At 43.5% G+C, this 22,456-nt stretch overlaps 1 protein-coding gene across 5 annotated transcripts in view; it reads right to left on the bottom strand.

Moving 5' to 3' along the window:
• HIVEP1 (HIVEP zinc finger 1) overlaps positions 1-22,456 on the bottom strand; it is a 187,912-nt gene that overhangs the window by 64,122 nt on the left and 101,334 nt on the right. For 4 of the 5 annotated variants that reach the window (XM_090039205.1, XM_090039206.1, XM_090039203.1 and 1 more), the window contains exon 3: positions 14,207-14,260. In XM_090039205.1, the coding sequence (XP_089895331.1) occupies positions 14,207-14,260 (54 nt within the window). Of the gene's footprint in view, positions 1-14,206; positions 14,261-22,456 lie in introns of those variants that run through there. The other variant, XM_090039207.1, reaches the window with a different exon arrangement.

The following is a 22,456-nucleotide window of genomic DNA, read 5'->3' as shown; positions in this document are numbered from 1 at the left end:
CAAAGTGGGTAGACCAAAATTTGATGGCATTCAACGTAGAGAAATGCAGAGTACTCCACCTTGGGAGAAAAAAAACCAACATCATACTTATAGGCTCAGCAGTGCTATGCTCGCTAGCACCATGACCAAAAGGGACTTGGGGGTCTTGACTGACCACAAGATGAACATGAGCCCCCATTGTGATGCCATGGCTGACAGAGCAAACCAAACTCTGGCATGCATCTACCGGTTCATCTTGAGCAAAACCAGGGACATCATCCTCCTACTTTACTTGGCCTTAGCAAGGCCACAGCTGGAATACTGCATCCAGTTTTGGACCCCCCACTTCAGAAGAGATGTGGATAAGTTCAAGAGAAGCCAGAGGACAGCCACACATATGATCAAAGCCAAGAGAGCAAGCTTTATGAGAAGAGGATGAGGGACATGGGACTCTTCAGCCCGGCAAAGAGAAGGCTCAGGGGGGACTTGGTGACTGCCTATAAGTATATAAGGGGGGTGGCATCAGGATCTGGGAGAACAGTTGTTCACCAGGGCTCCCCAGGGGATAACGAGGTCTAATAGCCGCAAACTTCTAGAAGGTCAATTCAGATTTGATACAAGGAAAAGCTTCTTTACATTCCATGTGCCCAAGGTCTGGAACAGACTCCCACCAGAGGTGGTCCAAGCACCTACTCTGGACTCATTCAAAAGGCATTTGGACATTTATCTTGCTGGGATCATCTGATCCCTGCAGACTTCCTGCCTCTGGCAGGGGGGCTGGACTCGATCTCACAAAGTCTCTTCCAGACCCTAATGTCTACGAAATCTATCTATGAATTGCTACCCTAAAATTTAGGACTCCTAAAAGTTTCTTGCAATTGTTCAAGTGCAATGTAAATGATGGCCAAGAAACAAAAATAAACAATTAACATTTGATCACAAATGCAACCTTAAAGCTTCAACTGAGAAATTCTATTATCCACTGTTGAACAGGTATGCTATATAATATTGCAGTACACATTTATTTAAAAAACCCTCTACTTCCACATGAAAGTCTAAAGTGAAATGGAAGATTTTGTCCTAGAGAGAGCTTTTTCCTTTTCCTTCTAACATGCAAGATACTGAATGAAATGTGACATTTGATACCAAGTATAGTTTCTTAATATTGCACATAAAATAACAACATCAACAGTATCATTTGAAGTGTCACTGAACTTCAACTGCCCTTTTGAGAGCAAGAAAAAGGGTAACCCGTACTAGAACATAGCAACTGCTGCCTGGTTTCAGGCAGCAATACAGAAATACTGTCTCTATACAATTCCCCAACTGTGAATTTTGAAGGAAAAAAAGAAAATGAAAGGAACAAAAATGTTATCCAAGTTCCCTTTGTACATAATTATGTTTAGCCAAGAAAAGTCTTAGTCATATTCTCTGCTTTTTTTATGTTCTCCATTACGTTCTTCTATTTGAAAAAGCTGGGCTCAATTAACATCCACTCTGCCTGGACTCAAGGAAAGGTGAGGAGTAACAAACAGTACAAGAGTTAACAGCCATAATGTTAAAGATATATTATTCCACAAAAAAGACTGGGAGCAATTTTAGCTCTGACATATTTAGCTTAATTTTAAATAGCTTCATGGCCTTAATGAGAGCAAAAGAAGTTAATTCAGTGGCATTCCAGCAGGTCCAGGCATGTGAATCAGCAGAGACATTAAATTCTGAGGGTGAAAAAGTAGTGCAAGTATATTCTTTTTTAGAACAAAAAGAACTAGATACTGCTCCCCATTAGTTCTGGATTGGTCCATGACTTTCCATAACTTTTAGAAGGTTATTTTGACAGACTACAGCTAAGCCATGTCTCAATACCTATATGCAAAAGGAGCCTTTATATTTTCTTCTTGGTACTCTATGTTTTATCTGCCAACTTTAAAATTTCCCTCACTTTTTGGTTGAGGCCCATCTAAAAAGAACAGAAACCCTGAATCAGAAAAACATGCAAAAAGCATGAACAGACTTGGTAATCACCAGGGATTCTGGTTTTCTCTTTTTTAAAATCTCAAAGTCTCTGATAAAAGTCATTTGGGTAGATGTGCTATCTTTTATTAGACCAACTAAATAGTTGGAAAAATGGTTCTTTGCAAGCTTTCGGGCACAAACACCTTTCTTCAGGCATAGACGGACTCTGTAGCATTCTTTGCCTATGTCTGAAGAAGAGTGTTTGTGCCCGAAAGCTTGCAAAGAACAATTTTTCCAACTATTTAGTTAGTCTAATAAGAGATATCACATCTACCCAAAGAACCTTGTCTGCAGATAAGTCACAAACTCTCTGATTTAGAAAACCCACAAGCATGTTTTTCCATGATTAAAATGAAACGCCACTAGATAGATAGTTAGATAAAAGTATTAGCTGAACACAATGATCCATTTACAATTTTAAAGCAATTGGGAAGCCTACAGGTTCCTCAATACTTACAAGAAGGTAAATTCTAAATATCTATACATTTTGGCATTTGATTTTAGTTTGTCTTGTCCTAGAAAAATCAGAGCTCCCCCTGCCCCCTTCTCTCACCAGAACACAGGTTCAACTGCAGCTATTCCTCTTGCTGCTTTGTGGTACTGAGCAGCCTTGATATGGCTGCGCCTTGCCTCTGCCCATGCCATTGCATCTCACTCCATACCCACAGCTCACCTGGCCCTGCCAGTACCTCTCACTCCCCACCCACAGCCCCTCCCAAACCTGCTAGAGTCCCTTACTCCTGTCTCACTGCCCCCAAGCCCCAGCCATCCAGTGTGTGGGGAAGGGGAGGTGTGGGTACAGGCGACATGGGAGGGGCACATCCCCCCACCACCCGATTTGTGGGCCCACAGGGCTGCATCTGGGCCAGATCAGCTCCAGGCAGGAGCTGCCTCCATGGCCCAGCGGGTGGGACCCGGCGTTCAAGGGAGAGCCCTGCTGTCAAGCTGAGGTGTGGCACCAGTCGTGCAGAGTTGGGCCCCCCTGCTGCCGCCGGGTAGGCACGGGGCACCTCACCTTGGTGGCCATGGCAGCGTGGCGCTGCCTCCCACACCTGGGCCCCCGCACTGGGTTGCAGAGGTGGCTCCTGCCTGGAGCTGGTCCAGCCTGGCTGCAGCTCCATACCCTGTTGTGGGCACAGACATCTCAGGGAGCACGTGCCCCCTTGCCGCATGACCTTGTTTCCCCCACCCCCACAACACAGGGCCTGTACTTCCCCCCAATTACTTCAACTTATCCCCTGTGCCTGCTCCCCCACATACTTAACTTGACGGAGCTGCTTGATGGAGCCACCACTTTGCCTGGCTGCAACATGCATGTAAGTGTGCCTACATGCATATAGCACCTCCTGCCCCCTATGTCCCACTCCCGCCAGCCCCAAGCAGCTGCTTGCAGGCTGGAATTCTATCACCCTGGAACAGGAAACGTGGTTTCCCACGTTCCCCTCCATTTAAAGGAGAAAAATATGTGTTTTTCTGCAAACAGAAAACCTGGATCCCTGGTAATCGCATGTAATTTGGAGCACAATGGAAGAGGCTAACAAAATCCTCACATTATTCATTGCAGTCAATTGCTTCTGCCAGTTCTTGTGGGATGTAACTGGCAAGTCATTCATTTACTATACATATCTAAACGTACATGCTGCTAAAAAAAAAATAAAAATACTGGGATGGTGGAATTCTAGGAGATCAATTTGGTATGCTAGTGCCTGAAAAGCATATTTGTTCTGATCTCAGACAGAAATGCTTCATGAGTAATCTTTCCCATCTCTCCAGATTCCTACCCATTTCAACACAATACCTGTCCACCAAGGCTGCATAAACAGATTGATGGGAAGCACAATATACATAAATATAGCTATGTTTAAGATCATCCTCACATCTGGTGTGTGAGATGCACAAAACATCTGGGATACATGTAGTGGAGCACAGACTGAAGTTTTGAAAGAATCTCTTTTCTTTTGCTGTCAGGACATTAGGGTCTGTTAACTTCTGCAGCGGCTCTTTGAAAATGATGTGATATATCAGGCTACAATCCTACTTTTGTTGCACTGTCATTCCAAAAGTTTTGCTATCATTAACAAAAAAAAGTCAGAACCTCTATTACTCTAATATTGCATTAATGCTATAACAAAATGATCACAACAGCTGAAGAGAATATGTTAAATTTAAAATGATATACCTGTTGGTCTTCCTAATTGTCATAACAGTAGCAGCTCTTACCATGTCTAGTACCAGCAATGGATTCAGCAAGCAAATTTCAGCTGCTAGTAACCTGTACTAGATACATTTACCAACTCACTAAAACAGGTTCTCTCCAGAATAAAAAACTTCAGACGTAGCCATATATTTGTGGTCTAGGCAGACAGTAAGGTGTTTGATAAGTCCAAAGTTAGAATCCCTGTTCCCCATTGTCATCCCCCACCTCTACCCCACAATGGAGTTGGTAAGTCATTACTCCCCATTTCTAAGTTTCCCTAAGAGTAAAATGTGAATACTAGGAGTTATTCATCTACCTGACAAAGGAAAAAAAGCAGCAAAGCGAGAGGATCAGTGCTGTAAAGGCCTCATCCTGTCCTCACTTTAGTCATTGGAAATTTTCTCATAGACTTCAATGACAGCAAGGATTAAACTAGGAACATCTTAGAAAAAATTTAAAAGCCTATACATCATCATCGTCAGAAGGAGCACACAAAAAGCTAACAAGTCTGTTTTTGGCATCTTATATTGTATAGCCAAAGGTGATTTCATGTAACCTGTCACCCTGCAAGACTTTCACCCAGTAATTCCTGCCTATAACCTATAAAACTGATAACCTCTATTTGCACTAGAGCATATTTTAGAATGACATTTCATCTTCATTTACAGCCTTAGTTTGATGTACCCAGAATCACTTAAGTAAGAAGCTAATTGTATAAATTATAACTATGTTCAAGGAACACAAACTCTATGAAACCAGATATTAAGAAAAGAAGCACACAGAACATAGTTATTAGGTTATAGTTTTGAGGTATTTAAAAATAAAAAAAAGAACAACCAGGTTAACTCAGGACTTGGAACAATCTAATTGCTAGTGCAAACTGAGAACACTCCAAGGCAAACAGAGACTTAAACCTAACTTTTTAAAGATTTCAAACATTTGTGTATAATAAATAAACATACCCACAAATAAATAACATCTAGTCTTCATGCCTGTGAAGATAATCTCAAAAGGTGAGAGAAATATAAAGAAAGTATATGTTGTTGTAATTATGTCCTCCTTTGAGAAGGGCATAGTCTCCTGCAATATAAAGGAAAAGGAAGGCATTTTTGACTAATGCCATTGTCTCTGTTTCCAAAAGCAGCAAGTTGTGAAGAGGAGTGCATAGCACTGTCTATGCCTGATAAGAAAACAGAGCTCAGGGTCACCAACATACAATTAATAAAGAGATTTTCAATTACAGTTTGATTTTACCCAGTGACTTGCATGCACTGAACAAAAGAGGTGACAAGACTGACTACTGCAGAACCTCAGATACGGAAGTCCTTCTTAACCACTTCACTAATTATTATCACGTCTTAGATTAATAATTGCCCTATCCAGAAATGCTCAGTGGTTACAATAAAGTAACAAACAACCCATAAATAAGAAACATCCCAAATCTGGAAAACTCCTCTGCAATCCTGCCTATCATCCATAAGAGCAAAACCTCCAGCCAATCCTGAACACACTTCCCAATGCAAATTCACATCTAGGTTTAAAACATTTCTTCTTACCACACCATCCTGCCATGCTCACCTACTCTTACTCCCTTGACTGAGATCCAGGCAAGATCCTTCCCTTGTCCCCTGATGTCCCTCCCATTCCCACACCCACCTCCAGTCAATCTGTAGCTGTCCCCAAACTGTGCAACTCCTCCCCCACCCATCCCTCCAAACAAATACAGCATTCAATTCAAAACAACCATAGCAGGGAAGTAGTAGCAAGATGCTCTAAGGAGAAACATCAAACGGCACCTGTCCAGGGTGGTCTGCTGGCTCTATAGGTCCTTTTTCCTCTGTTCAGGTAGCCAAGGTGGTAACATTAGGGGTATCAAACTTGTTTGGCTGGAGGGAAAGATCCAGTCCCCAAGGCATCTTGTCAACCAAAAGATCCACATCTGGGTGGGACAAATGGTGGAAGCAACATTAACCAGTGACTGACATTACCCTTGCTGCTGCCATTGCCCATTGTATTGGTGCAGGAGTTAACACCAGGGATCCAGGTTTTCTGTTTCCCAAAGAAAAATGGAGTAAACCACAGATTTTACCTTTTACTGGAGGCAAACACGGATTTCTCATTCTACCAGAGAAATCCACATATTTTGCAGTTTTCAAAGAGCTCCCTGCAGGCTGGTAGAGTTGAGGCTCCCATAAGGTGGAAGGGGTGGCTCATCCCCCCCACAAATCAGTGTGCAGGGTGGGGGGGCTGCACGCTGCTTGTGCTTCAGGCTCATGCTTCTGGCCCTGCTGCCCTCCTCCAGGGCCTCTGCAGCCCAGCATGTCTGATCTGGCACGGCAGGGCACAGCGAAGCCACGCAGGAAGCTGCCTGCCACTGCAAGCTCTGCACGCAATCCTGCACCGCTGCAGCCATGCAGGCAGGAGACGTGTCACCAGGGCAGCACAGAGCTTGCAGTGGCAGATGGCTTCCTGCTCTGCCGGGTTGCACATACTGGGCTGTGGAAGCCCTGGGGTAGGGCAGCAGGGCCAGAAGCATGAGCCTGAAGTGGGCAGTCCTGCACCCTGTGTACCAATCTGGGGGGCACGTGTTCCCCCCCGGGAGTGCACGTAGCAGCGGTGATCAGTCCCTACCCAAGCCTGCAGCAGGCAGGCAGCGGGGTGGGGAGCCAGGGTCCGTTCTGTTGCAGCATCTTCTGCCTCCTTCCAGGCATAGCCCTAGCAGCTGGGAGCCCCCTCCAACAGGACTGGGCTAGTAGGGTCGGGGCGGGGGGGGGCGGGGCGGGCAGGGGCATGAGCAGGGTCAGGGGGACTATGGGTGGGGAGTGAGAGGCACCACAACAGGACTGGGGGGGATGCTTTAATTTTAATTACAGATTTTGGGGGGTTTATGAGATAATTTGCAATTTTTAAAAAATTTTTTTTTATCAGGATCCCACAGCAACTGCCACTGATCACGTGCCACCACTGAAAGGCATCCCCAGAGGGATCTCAACGTGCATATTCACCAATAAAGTAACCAGCACCCAGAAAGTTAACACCACTGCTCAACCTAGAAATTCTGCAAAAGGTGGACAGTGGCAGTGCTAATTCCCTGGGCACCAACAGATTTTGTAACCCTGTAGGCTGGATCTGGAGATGGGTCTTTCCAGGCCTCAAGAAGCCCCATAGGATGAATGACACATCTCTGTAGACTGGATCTGGCCTGGGGGTCATGTTTAACAACCTATGTTATAGTAATATGAACCAATCGTCTCATCTCCTCCTAAAGAATTTTACTTTCCTGTTTTTAATGTTCTATTTTAGGAAAGATCCATCAAGCTAAGGACACCTTACATGATAATCTGCCAGAAGAAACAGACAACTGACTATAGTACGCTGTACATGAGCTGCATGAATTCAAGAGCACATGTTAAACCTGTCTCAAGTCTCTCTCTCTCTCATGTTGCTAACGCATAGATTTCTAACATATCACAATTTAGCATTTCGCTCTATAGTTGATCCATGCCTTCATACAACTGATGTAAGATGCACAGAATGGGACCCTAAGAACTTCAGCCATATCCTTTTCAACATCTAGCTTTACAATATTTAAATATGATTTTCTTCAGAATTAGCTAATGGTGAAAATGATATTTGGATGCGTCAAGAGCATCTGTACTCAGCACAAGTACCATCTTACTGGTGAATAACAACAACTCTGTACCACTCCAATGATAACTTTAAAAGCATTTTACAAACATTAAATGATTAATGTTTAAGGCTCATAACATCATCCTACAAAGTAAATACGATAATTATTTCCGTCTCATGGAAGAGGCACAATAGCCAAACAACTTGCCCAAGGACACACAAAATATTCATGATTAGATGTATAACAGAGCTTAGATCTCCTGACTGAAAATCCTGTGATTCTATGACAATACCAGCCTTTTTTTTCTGCTGCACCAGAGTTCATTCAGTTTAATGCATATATGAATATGCTTTGTATTTTGTATGGAAGATAGCTGTAAATTAAATCTTAGTTTTCAAGCCGCAGCATTATACTAAATACATACATCTCTATAAGGTCTGTCTATAAATCCTGCTTTCTGTTCATCTATTTTTCTTGTGCATTTTATAAAAGACTATCAATTTTCTCATATTTTGACCACTTTATAAAGTAAATGTAAAGGTGAAGTATATACAAGTAAATACAAGGCCTGTACTTCTTTTGTGGTCAATTAAATTTCCCAAACACACACAATTATCATTTACAAACCTGATCAGTGTAGCATTCCGGTCAGTTGAAAAAACAGTATGACTATGTTAACAAAACATTTTCTCCTATTAAATTTAGAACATAAATTACATCATCACTGAACAGTAGTTAACATGCATACAAATTAGTGGAATCTTTAATGGATTTAAATGCAAATTACACCTATTTAAAGAATCCCAAAATTGAATACCCAACATACAAAAAGACTGAATGAAAGAAAGAATATAGCCATATTTTAGGTGACTGTGCATACTCTTTATAGCCTTTCATATAATTATATGAAAGCTTTCCCATTTTAAACTTTTTTCATTTCTACATAGTTATTTTCTTCTATCTTTTTAAATATGTATTTGAATATTTTATCAATAAACTCACTTAATTCTCTCATGCTACAAGTGATCTGCTTAACATTAGAAATTTACAGAAATAAGAATTTTAAAAGAAATACATATCTAATAGGGCTGTGCAAAGCTTTGACTTAATATTTGATTCGACAAATATTCAACATATTCGACCTTGAAAAATGAAAGTCAAGTCGAATAGCAGAAGTCGAATATTCGACTCGACTACACTGGATTCCCTGTGGGGGGGGAAGAAAAAAAGAAAGTAAGGGGAGGGAGGAGGAGAGGGAGAAGGAGTGCTTTCATGACTGATGTGTGGCTGGCCAGTGACCTGTCAGCATTCTCTGAGGTCCCTTCTAATCCCAGTGCTCTGGGGGAGGGCCAGAGAAAACGCATAAAAGGCAGCAGTTTTTCAGCTCCCTGCTTTCTGCCTTGGGGTCAGTTACTGAGCTGCTGGTGTTCTCCAGCACCTCGGCGTCAGACCACGACGGCTGGAAGCCCTGATCGTCAACAGATTCCCTGCTTGCAATGCTAGCAACAGGGATTTCTGAGAACTTGGTGCTTTTATTTTATAACTACTTTTCATATTAGTTTATGATCATATTGGATAGGGTTAGTAGTAGCCTAGGATCTATTCTATATATAGGAATTTAGTTTATATTTTTTTTTATACATCATTCATTCTTTCTACCACATCAATGCTTCTCAATATATTATCTACACACACACAAACACATTTACCTAACATCCAGAAATCTAATCCACGGCGCACAGCACACTTAGAGGTTCCAGTTTACATACGAAGGAACACATTATGAAGCAGGGTGGAAAAACAGGTGGCCACACTGGCCAGCCTGCATGAAGGGGAGCAAGGGGGGTTGCAAGTGGGGGAGCTGCAGTTTCTCCCCCCACCAAACTCAGACGCCACCTCTTTCCTCCCAGTACAAGGGACGAGGCTGCTACAAGCAGTAAAGAGAGGGGAGCAGCAGTGCCACCAGAGCCACTGTCTGTGCCCGAGATGCTCTCATGTCCAGACACAGCATCCACAACCTCTCCCACCATAACTGCAACCAGCACAGCAGCACACTCCACCCCGTGTCACTGCCTACGCTGAGCCTTCCAGTGCCAGAAGAAGAGCTGGCGCTAGATCTGGATCTCAGTGCCCTGGCAAGGGAAGTTCTGGGGAAGGAGGGGGAAATCAATTGAGTTTGTGCTCGACACCCCTCAGATTTTTTTCCTTTCAAGCCACAAGGTCTTTCCCAGAAGGCACTTCAGAAGGTGCCTCTGTACAGGTGAAGGCAAGCGGCTCAGCTGAGTCCGCTCTTTCTCTTGCTGTGCCTCTGACTGCTGAAGAGGGAGAGAGTTCAGCAGCATCCACAAATGCACCCGCATGCCAGAGGGGAAGGCGTAGTACTAGTATGGTCTGGGATCATTATGAGCTGGCAGATGATCCCACGTTTGCTATTTGTGTGCACTGCTGAGCCAAAATCAGCCAGGGCAAGGGAACAAAGCGCATGACCACCTTGGGGATGCTGAATCATCTCTACAGATACCACCTCTTTGCCACAGGAATGGCCTCTGCTCCCTCCACAGCCCCTGTCCCCCCACAGCAGAGGCAGGGCATCCTGGAACACTGGGGGCAAAAGGGGCCAATTGCAAATGCGAGCAAGGTCACTCAGACCACTGGGGAGATGCTTGCTCTGGCTGGACAGCCCTTCGCCTTTGTTGTGAGGCCAGGGTTCAGGCGGCTCCTGGCACTGCTGGCTCCATCCTACCAGGTACCCGCATGCACCACCTTCAGCAGGACAGAGGTGCCCTCCCTATACAAAGCATGCAGGGAGCATTTGAGGGAGGAGCTGCACAAGGCAGGTCCGCAGGTGACCGTACACTTCACCTCAGACATCTGGAGCAGCCGGGGTGGAGATCATGCATACCTCTCCCTCACAGGGCACTGGTGTGGCCAGTCAGGCCATCGGTGATGGATGAGTCCCACACAGCAGCAGAGATAAGGGAGGCCATGAACCACATGGTGCAGGGGTGGCTGGGCGCTGGGCAGACTGAGCTCACCCACAGCTTCATGGTCACCGACAACGGGGCCAATACGGTCAAGGCAGTCCGTGACGCTAACTTTGCTGGTATTCGCTGTGTGGCACACAATTTACATCTGATTGTGAGGGATGCCTTGGAGGGGGACAGGGCTGCCGGTGATGGTGCCAGCAGCATCAGCAGGCTCGTTTCCATATGCAGGAAGGGGGCAGGCTACTTCCACCGGAGCATCAAGGGGGGCAAGATGCTGCGGGACAAACAAGCAGAGCTAAATGTCCCGCAGCACAATCGTCCAGGCTGTGGAGACTCAGTGGCACTACACATACCTGATGCTCAAGGGGCTCATGGAGCAACAGAAGGCCATCCACGAGCTGGCCTTGCTTGGGGAGATTGGGATTAGCAGCCCCCTGACCAAAGCTGAGTGGGATGCCATCTCCCAGATCTTGCTGGTCCTCAAGCCCTTCCTTGAGGCCACTGAGACCCTCAGTGCTGCTGATGCTTTCCTCAGCCAGGTGGTCCCCATAGTGAAGGAGCTCCGCAGCCAAATGGAGAGCTTCCTGGGGGTGAACGTTCCTGCTTGGGCCAGCCGCTTCCACCAGATGTGCAGGCACTGGTGAGGCAGCTGAAGGAGGGCCTTAGGAAAAGGCTTGAACCCTTGGGGCCCAACACAGTGCATATGCTGGCTGCTATCTGTGACCCAAGGGTGAAGGGCACCATACGTGGCAGTGAGACACCGAGTCGCTGGAGGGAGGCACTTATTAAGAAAGTGACGGAGGCAGAATGGCAGAGGCGGGGGGAAGTGGAACAGGGGGATCCACTGCCTGAACCCAGCCCACCATCCATGAGCCAGTTTTCCCCTCCACCACAGGCGCTGCCAATATGGGCTAAGGCCATGGCAAACGTTAGGGGGTCCAGACCCACCAGACCCCAGGTTCAGGCAGACAGCCATCACACTGTGGTGTCTACCTATCTTGCCAAGCTTGTGGAGCCCCTGGACTGCGACCCCTTGGCCTACTGGGCAACCTTCAGCCTGATGTGGCTGGATCTGGTCACAGTTGCTCGGGAACACCTGTCCTGTCCACCAACCAGTGTGCAAGTGAAAGGGTGTTTAGCATGGCTGTGAACGTTGTGACACCCCACCGCACCTGCTTGGATCCTGGTTTGGTGGAGCAGCTGGTGTTCCTCAAGGTGAACCTCCCGTTGTTGGGGCTCCCCGAGCTCCAGGTACAGACAGAGCGAATGCCGCCCTCCTCGCTCCATCTGTGTCATGAGTTTTATCTGTCAGCAGCCTAAGGTGCAGTTTCCCCCAAACCCCTGCACCTATCACCATGAAAGTTGGCAGGCTTTGTGGGGTCCTCAGGGGCAAGCAAGCCTGCAGTTTTGAGCTCTCTGTGGCTTTCCACACAAGTCACAGGAGGTTCTCTCTCAAGAATTTGGGGTGCTGTTTCTCCAAATCCCCTGAACCTATCTTGTTGAAAGTTAGCAGGCTTTGTGGGCTCCTCAGGAGCTACCATTCCTACAAGTTTGAGCTCCCTGTGGCTTTGCACATAGAAGTTACAGGCAGTTTGCTCTCAAGAATTTGGGGTGCAGTTTCTCCAAACCCCCTGAACCTATCTTGTTGACACTTGGCACGCTTTATGGGCTCCTCAGGAGCTACCATTCCTGCAAGTTTCATCAAGATCAGACAAGAAATGCTAAAGTTACAGCCTATGGGGAAGTCGAAGCAGCTCAAATATTCGACTGAGCTTTGACCTTGTGTCGAAGTGGACCCACTTCGACTCGAAGCGGACAGCAAATCGAAGCGGGACCCGGTTTAATATTCAACATGGCTGTCGAATCAAATATTACCTGCTCTGCACAGCCCTAATATCCAAGGTATTTTTAATCTGAGACCTTATAAAAGGATTATAGGGAATGGCTTTATTCCTTTAATAATTTCCAGTCATTTCCAGCTCCAGTTCCATGAGCATGCAAAGCTTTATGACTACTTAAAAAATGGCTGATACAGTTGAAATTTCCCCAGCGTTGGATAAGGTTGATGTAGTAATTGACTGGGGTGCAAAGGTCTGAATGGACACTTCACACACTACCAACAGACAGTATTCGCTGTGGTGTTCTCTGGCATCCCAGCATTTACTGCTTGCAACCTTCCCCCAACTTTCACAGGGAGACATATTGTAATCCCGTTACATCTCCAGGGCTGATAACAATACTCCCTGCTCCCCCCCTGTAAAACCTGACTTTTCACATTTTATTTTCACTTGAAAATACAAAGGGGTCTGTCATCTGCTGTGGTATAATATGCCATAACTGGGTAAAGTATGGTAGAAAATCTGATTTGTTGATATGAAAAGGTCTCTAAATTTGCAAATGATATTCAAATACAGTACCTTAGGCTTCAGCTTTCATTGTTACTCATTAGCACATCTCTATTGTCTATTTGTCCTATTTATAAAATATGGTGAAATATCATGGACTTAATTATAACTAGCAAAGTTTTCATTCAGCTGCTCTTATGATGATTCTCCCTTTCTCATCATACCAAAAGCCCCATGGCCCAGCTAAAAGAGCAGTGGTCTGGGACCAAAGGAAGACTGAGTTATGTTCTCTTTTTTGCTCCCGACTGTTCACTGCAAATGTTAGTGAATCTGCCAAACTCCACCAGCAGGATGTTGACAAACAGTCTTCAAAGTACAGACAGGGAACAATAAAAAAAAGTCTGTAACTAAAAGACCTATTAAAAGTCACAAAACTCACTACGTCAAAAATAATCAACTCTGTTTCCAAACAACAGCATCCAAGATCAAGCTGTCCACCATCTCCAGCAGGTCAGAAGAATGGCAGTTAGAACTCAGCATCAAGAAGGAGAAATAATATACCTTTGCAATTATAATGCAGAGTATTAAAATCCTATGCTATTCCAGTTAGCTTTGTAATATGACTGTTACTAACTGCTTTCTAGGTTCTGCTTCACAAATTTCATCCATGACAGGTCATCTGTTTCTTAAAACTGTGACGATAAATATCCTCTCACCATCTATTAGAACCTATCAGATATTGTTATTCATAGACAAAAGATAATTATTAACAGCCAGCTAATCTACAACACAGACTGCTAGTACAGTTTAGTTAAGCACTTATGCACACACTAAAATTTACTCACCGCAGTATTTTCAAAGTCAAAGGGACTGTTAACATGGTTAAAATAAACAGGTGCCTGTTGGCAAGACTAGAGGCATTATGGATCACAGCATCTGCTCTGCACATGTACACATTCTGGGCCTGATCCAAAGCTTATCAAAGTCTTTTCACTGACTTCAGAAAGATTTGGATTAACCTCTATCTTTGCAAGAAGTCTCGTTTTTTTACCTTTCTGTTGGTCTTCTGTCCCGTTAAGTTCTTTTTGTGCTTCTTCAATTTTATCTGTAAGAAAAAGAAAAATCACCAAATTAAGAGATAAAATAATCAAAGCTACAAAAAGTCAGTTCTTGAAAATATCAACTTATTATTAATATTTATTAACTTTCTTGACTAAGTTATGGGTAATGTATTATTCAATGTAAATAAATACATTGTATAAATTAAGTAATGCATTAATAGTAATTGTGCCCCATAAAATTTTACCATGGTTTACCAGCAACTAAATCTGTTAAATTGCTACTGACAGGTTAAAATACAGAGAATAAGAGCTAAAAGAATGAAAAGCACTGGCAGGGGATTTACAGTTGATAAGTAATCCACAGCATTTTCACATCATCAGTAATAACTCACATAGCTCAGAGGACTATATACATGGGTGTTAATAAGCATTATGAATGCACAGAAATGTTTTTAACTCATTCAAAAATAAAAATGGAGTATTAAAATAGCTAGTAAGCATTATAGGAATATAAACAATAAACCAGATTTGTTTTTCTAATAATACTTGATGTATTCATAGAAAAAAAGGGAGCTCACTTAACCTTCTTAATGTAAAAATATGTATATGTATATGCATCAACCAGGGTGGAAAAACTGTTGGGTTGTTATAGGTTTGTCCAACTGTGGAACTGGCCTATATAACCCATAGACCCAAGAGGAACAGCAGGAAGGCCATCTGTGCACAGCCCTAAGCGTGGAGGCTTGCTGTTCCCTCGGCAACCTACCCCTACTAAGAGATCCAATGGAGAGTGATTTGTTCTTCAGTTGACAGTAACACCAGGAAACTTTGCTAAGGAAATGAGAGGGAGAGAGTGTGAGTAAGAGAGTATGCGACTGTAGAGGGGTAGATTTATAACAAAGTAGTATAATCTTGAGAGAGAAAATGAGAGTGTATGGGGGGGATGGAGGAGTAGATTTATAGGAACATAGTACAATCATGGAATACATTTCTTATTGTACTATTCACTTGCCCACTTACAGATCCCTAGTTAGAAAGAGTCCTCTGCATGATCTGTGGGAAGAGAGTTGGTCATGGGAAATACTGCCAAAATCTAGCCCCTAGTGAGTCTTTCTGTGATAGACTTTGCCCTTCCTTCCTATCAAGTCAAGTCAATATCACAAGCAATAAAAATAAGCTATAATTTTTGACTTCTCAAATCATGACTATATTTATCAATAAATAATAATTACAAAACCCACCTTCAGAATTTCTCTACTTTCTGAAAATGTTCAACCAAATTAAAAGGAAGGGAGCCTAGAAAGTAATACTTTCTAACAGGTTTGGACATTAAGTACTGATCAGTTTGTCTGAACTTGTATTTTTAACTTTCAAAACAAATGAGATAATATTCTACCATATTCCCTTTGCAAATTAAAAACTAATCCTTCAAACCTTTATGCTTGTGAATAACTTCACTTCTGTAAACAGTCCCATGACATATCAGGATTTATGTTCATGAGACTCACCCAAAACTTATTTGCTACAAAAAAGCTTTTAAAAAAAGTCTACAGATGGTGTCTTACAGGGCAAACTTCTGCCCCCCTTCAGGTTGGTGGAATTGTATCATTAATTTCAAAGAGAAAAGGTTCTGCCTCTAAGTCTGCAACGCATGATTTTTTTCACCTTACTGGCTATTAATTGCTACTACAAATGCTATCAAACAAAAAGCAAGAGATTGCACATATCCATTTTACATAAAGTATTCTCACAGATTTGGGGGAAAATGTTACTCTGTTATACATAAAGGACTGCTGGCTCAAAAGCATATGAACTTCTAGTAATGCATACAGAGTGCCTGATCCTGGGAGGTGCAGCTGAGGGTCTAACAGCAGCTTTCAGAATCAGGCCTCAGTGATGAATCTGTTGTAAATAAATAAATAAATAAATAAATACAGCATTAAGAGATTGTTTACTTACCTACTCATTCCAACTGACTTTATAAAATAAATTTATATCTCTCTCTCTCTCTCTCTTCCAGGAGTCAGATGAAAAGTATAATAATATTTTTCCCTGGGAAAAGGGCTGTCAAAGATAATTATAAACAAAAAATAAAAACTAGAAAGCATAAAAGGTGCAGCTTTTAGATGCACACACCACTAGTGCTTTTGCTAGAGAGACTAAGAAAATTAATTTGACAATCTTACACCAGGGTGGCATCTTCTCAGCAGCTGTGTGGTGCACACTGCATGGGCTACAACAGTTGGGGCTGCACATTGAGGTGACTATGGGCTCCTTCGACTACATACCACACACATGGGCACTTGCTCCCCCACTCCACTGCACTGTACACAACCCGATCATGCATGAGCAGACAGGTAATCCCCCACCTGCAAGCCCTGCACACCCACAACTTCCTACGGGCTCTCCTTGGGGGCCTCTGGGTGGCTAATTCACCCGCCACCATGAACTGCATTGTGCTACCCTGACCCCTGGAGCTAGCTTCCTCCTGCAACCATATGTTGAGGGCAAGCAAAACTCAGAGTCATCCAAACCCCAAGCCTGAGGACTTGGGCCTGCATGTAGGATGCCTGCCAAAGGATTTGGAAACATCTGAAACCCCAGGCAGGAATGGAGAATGCTTGCCGGTAGTAAGGCCACATACAGTTCTTGAATGAGTCACAAATTTGGAATTGATTTGGCTTGGAACATGACAAAATATTCTTAAAAAACAAAAAAAACCAACCCAAAATACCCCTAACTCCCAGAACTGAGTCAAGCAGGAGAAGCTGAGCAGTAGGGCTGTGCAAAATGTTCCGTTTTGACTTGCATTTTGATGGAACAGCATTTCATTTTGATTTGAAACCACTGTTCCATTTCATTTTGTCCAAACAGTTTCACCGCTTTGACGCTGGTTCGACATTTACATGCCCCCACTCCCTCCCAGGGTTCATGCAGCAGTGGGAGCCACCCCTACTCCACTCCCCCTGGACCAGCTACAATTCTGTCCCATGTTCCGCCCTGTCCAGGCAGCACCTGCCCCAACCCCACTCCTTCACTCACTTCAGGGGCCTTGATCCACATGCCCCTTCCCTTCCACCACAACAGACTTACTAGCTGCACTTAGTTCTCCATGCTGCTGGGCTGTGCTCCTCGCCGCCTATGTGCTGCACTGTGGCTGCATGCACGCACAAGCCATTTATTGGCTATGTCAGGCCAATTTTCTGATACAGTCAATTTTCTTTATATCAGTGCCAACCCGATATTGGATCAATGTATCGGTGCACCTCTAGTATTCACCTCCTTCTGCCCTTTCTTAAAGATGGGTACTATATTTGCCCCTTTTTCAGTCTTCAGGGACCTTACCCAACCTCCATGAGTACTTGGAGAGGATAGCTAAAGACTCACTTCAACCAGTTCCTTCAGTACATTTGTCTAGTCTTTATTTCTTTAGCTCATTATGAGGATATCATGAGCAACTATGTGAAAAGCCTTAATGAAGTCAAAGTATACCATATCCACTGATCTCCTCCCATCCAGAGCCTGTCACTTTATCACAGAAGGAAAATTAGATGTCTCAGGCATGACTAGCTCTTGCTAAATCCATGGTGGCTGTTCCCGATTCCACTGATTCCTCCAGATCTGGGGTGGACAATTATTTCAGCTGGAGGGCTGCTTAATGAGTTTTGGTGAGCTGTCAAGGGCCACAAGGGTATCCCTGCCCCTTGACACCCCTGGTCACCATCTTGGGCTTGGAAGTCCCACACCCTAACTCCTGACCTTTGCCACCACAAGTACATCCCCTTGCCACCTGGAAGTACTCCTTTTGGGAGGGGAGGGTTAACAGCTTGGAATCAGAAAAAAAACAAATCATATACTAAAAGGCAAAGACCTATTATAAACATATTTTAATTTTAATTGCAAAAATTTTTTTTTCATGATTTATGTTTGCATACGGTATATAGAGATGACTGCATCATAACTCAAAAATAAAGGCTTACTCTTGTATATTGTGGGGAGGGAACAGTGGGTGGGTGTGTGTGGGGTGGGGTGTGCAATAGGGTATGTTGGAGGGTGTATATGTAGGATGGTTGTGCGGGTTGAGTGAGGGGTATAAGGACACCCCTGCACACTCTCCCCTCCTCCCCCCAATAGCACACAACCCCTGCCACCAGTGGCAGCAAAAGCAGTAGGAAGGCAGTGCTCACGACCCATACAGGCACTGCTGCCCAGTGGTGCACAGCTCCGGCCAACACTGCACGTGATGGCAAGGATCACAGCCTGGCCAGCCCACCTATGGTGCAAGGCTCCGCATGGCACATGCTGCTCCCAGCACTCATGTGACATCAGGGGAAGCCCTACACGATGGAGCCAGCTGCCTTCAACACTCCCTGCCATGCAGGTCCCAAGACTCTGCTGGAAGGTGGACAATTCTTCCCCTGAGATCTTCCTTTCCTTCGTTCCTCCCTTAAGAATCTTAAACTCCTATCATTTCATGGTCACTGTCACCCACATTACATTCCACATTCACAACCAATTTCTCCCTGTTCGTAGGCAGTAAGTCAAGAAGAGCTTTCCCCCTAAATGACCTCTCCACCATCTGTATCAAAAAGTTATCCCCAACACCCTCCAGGAATCTGCTGGACTGCTTGTGCACTGCTGTGTTTCCCTCCCAGCAGATGTCCTGATAATAAAAAGTCCCCCATAAGACCAAGTCCTGCAATTTAGAAGCTTTTGTCAGTTGTTTAAAAAGCCTTATCCACCTTTTCCTTCTGGTTTGGTGACCTACAGCAGATAACTACCATAACATCCCCTCTGCTGCTCTCCCCTCTGATCTTTACCCAGAGGCTTTATAAAGTCTCAGAAAAGACTAAATTAATATGTGTTTTGATTCCTACAATTTCACTATAACACTTAATCTAACATATTCCTAATTTCTAATAAATGAATTTTTGAACTATCTTCTATCCAGAAATAAGTTATAGTTACTAATAGTCAGATTCATAAAAAACACTAAATTATGACAGGATACTTCTCACTAACAGCCCACTAGAGAGCGGGAAACAAAGAGAGAGACAAGAGTAAGAAAAATTTTCACACATTCGTTCAGCTGATTTAACTATCTGCACAGATGGAAAACCCAGACTTGCCCATAGTTCAAGTAAATTTATAATGTATTAGGCCATCCATCACAGGGCTTGAAAGACAACTGCAGTCCTTGAGAATTCTCTCATCCTTAATTTAATTTAGGAAGTATTTATTACACTCGCAAAGAGCGCTTCATAAATTCTGGGCAGTTACATTTCAAAATGCGTCTATAACTGCATGAACAGAGAAACCTCGGGATTTGCTTCACAGACATTAGCATTTATTTTAGCAATGTATCAACCAAGCATAACTGTACATATCTATGCTGGGGATTTCTGTTTGGCTAGCTGTCTTGGTCAGGGATCACACCTGTTCACATCCCTATCATGGGTAGGTTATAAGAAATCGATACTATAGAAAAGACTTTGGATGCCTTGTTTTCTCTACTACATTATTTCACAGACATTAGGGCTGGAAGAGACCTCGTGAGATTACTGGGTCCAGCCTCCTGCCCAACGGGCAGGAAGTCACCTAGGGTCACATGATGCTAGCAAGACAATCATCCTAATTTAACTACTAATCATCTGATCATTTAACTGCTTTTTCTTTCCTTTTTTCTTTCCTTTAGCTTCTGTAAAGTTCAATAATTATCAGTGTTACGATTTCTTCTCAACTTCTATCACAGAAGACTCACTGCATATACTCCAATAGATTTAGATTTCTTTTTTAAATAAAGAACCCAAAAACTTTCATTGTCTTTATTTTCTTCATCTTTGATATGCAAGGGTAGAAATAATCTCTAACATTTTATTAGTACTCATACACACATGCGCACATGCACAAAGGGCCAGACACACATTGTCCTCATAGACCACTGCACTTCAGCATGTTTCAAAACTAGGGACACTGACAGATGTAAGGGGGGAAAAAAGGATATTTAACTTTTAGCTTGGCATGCCCCATTGAAGCATGCAATGTATGTAGACCCTGGAAGAGCCGGGTCAAACTGATGTGGGAAACCGTGGGTTTTCCCTTGCAAGCTGGCAGAGTTCCAGTCTGCAAGGGGTTGCTTAGGGCCCCCAATGCCCCACGCACTGGAGGGTAACGGGTCAGGAGCAAAGGGCACTGGGTTGGGACTGGCCACTGTTTACAAATGGGTCCTGGTACAAAAAGGTTGAGAACCACTGAGCTATAGAGCATGTAAACTCTAAGCAAGGAGGTAATTACTGACAGGCACAGGTGCATGTCTAAACAGCCCTAAGATACCTGACTTAGGGCTGCATGTTAGGTACCTTTAACATTTTGGAACGCAGAGAGCCTGGAAACCAGGCAATTAAGCGACCAGGGTATGTGATATATACCAACAGCAGGGCTGATTTCAATAGGCAGTACCCAGAAACACCAGCTGAGGTTGTGGTGGTCGCACCCACATTTTGCCTAAGAGGCTAGTGGTTAAACACACATGCAATAATGGGAGACAAAGGTTACAGACTCTCCTGACATGAAGTGACTCAAACCCACAGTCCCCACTTCCCAAAAAAGTACCATAACCACAAAGTTCTAGAACAGACACAGTTGGAAGACTCCCTCTACCTGTCCTGCTGAAGCTTTTCCACCGGGTAACTGAGAATGCATATCACACAGGGCCAGAAAGAGAACAAGCAACACAGCTCCACAACCCAGAGGAGGGAAACCTGAGCTCCACCACTGCTGCCAGCACTCTGTGTATATCTTCTTTTAGCCATTGGCTAAACAAAAGAAAAAAAAGCTAAGCCGGATATAACTCTTATAGCAGGGACTAGAAGCCAAAAGCCTGCCTTCAGATACATAATTTAAAAATAAAATGTTGGCCAAATTACAGAATACTTTACTTTCCAATACTATTTAAACCGTGAAATATACTAATCAATGCACATAGTAGGTGTAAGGTTGGCGTGTGGATGTTCTATGTATGAACCTTTATTTCTGCATTATCTGAATGTGCTGAGATTCATAAGATTCTATTATTTTTTGGTACTTAATTATGAGAGAACAGATTGTGAGTGCTAACATGCAGGCAAGTTTTAAGATAAAAGCAGAGAAGCATTAATTCTGGAGAGAGATGTGCAAAGAAAATTGTATGAACTTTGAAGACAGATGCTGCCTACAGAGCAAGTGAATGAATTCAACATGGAATAACCAGAATCCACCCCCCACACCCAACTACTGCAATTTTATACCTCCTCCAGAGGGAAGCCTCACGTTTCAAATATTCATACCAATACTGCTTACTTAATGGTGCAGACAGGAAGAACACAGTCACACAGTGTGAAAGTGATGCAAACTTGGACCACTTCCCTAGGTCACAGGCTCACCTACCCTCCCTCCACCCACTCAGTGACAATGGCAAGGTGTCTGTCAATCCTTCCCAGTTCAAGAAATATTATCATCATTTCTATTGCAGTACAACCCAAATGCCTTCAGGAAGATCTGTTAGGTTTTGTACAAACCCAGAGGCACAGAACCTGTTTCTTAGGAGCTTACAATATTTGGCCTTGTTGTAATTAATAAATATAGTGTATTTATAGTACATTAAAATCCCAGTGCAGACAATGCAAATTGTAGTTTTAATTCATTTTAGCTACTTGCAGCAACCCTTAGGTTTACTTCAGCTATTTAAACACATGTACTACTAGAACTCTTTTGTCTACATTTTTAATGGTAGTTAACATATTTAAAATAAACCTTTTTCTGTATGTAACACACAGGCTGAAAACCACAAAAGGATAAGAAGCTTTTAATACGAACATGAGTTAGAAAAAGAAGTTTGGCATACTGCTAGTTAGTTATTTTATTACTATTATTATTATTATATCATAAAAACAGAGTTGAAATATGTGGAAGGGCATGCAGAGCAAGTTAGTATGTGCAAAGAAAGGAAAATGAAGGAGTTCATAGAGTTAGAAATAAAAGGCAGGATGGGTTGACAGAGCAGACAGCAGAGGAGGAGAGGGACGAAGGGAAGCTGAAACAGGTAACCAATTAGCAGACAAAAAAACAATCCAGATTTAACTTGGTCACTCATATCTGAGGTATTTTTAAAGGTATTTGGGCAGGCAAACTCCACAGAGGTGTACAACAGTGGTTCTCAGCCTTTTTTCTACCAGGACCCATTTTGTAAACAAAAGTGGAGA

Source organism: Crocodylus siamensis, chromosome 3 (genome assembly GCF_052110815.1).
Source record: "Crocodylus siamensis isolate JL-2025a chromosome 3, ASM5211081v1, whole genome shotgun sequence".
Taxonomy (NCBI): domain Eukaryota; kingdom Metazoa; phylum Chordata; order Crocodylia; family Crocodylidae; genus Crocodylus; species Crocodylus siamensis.
This window is presented reverse-complemented; position numbering and strand designations above follow the sequence as displayed.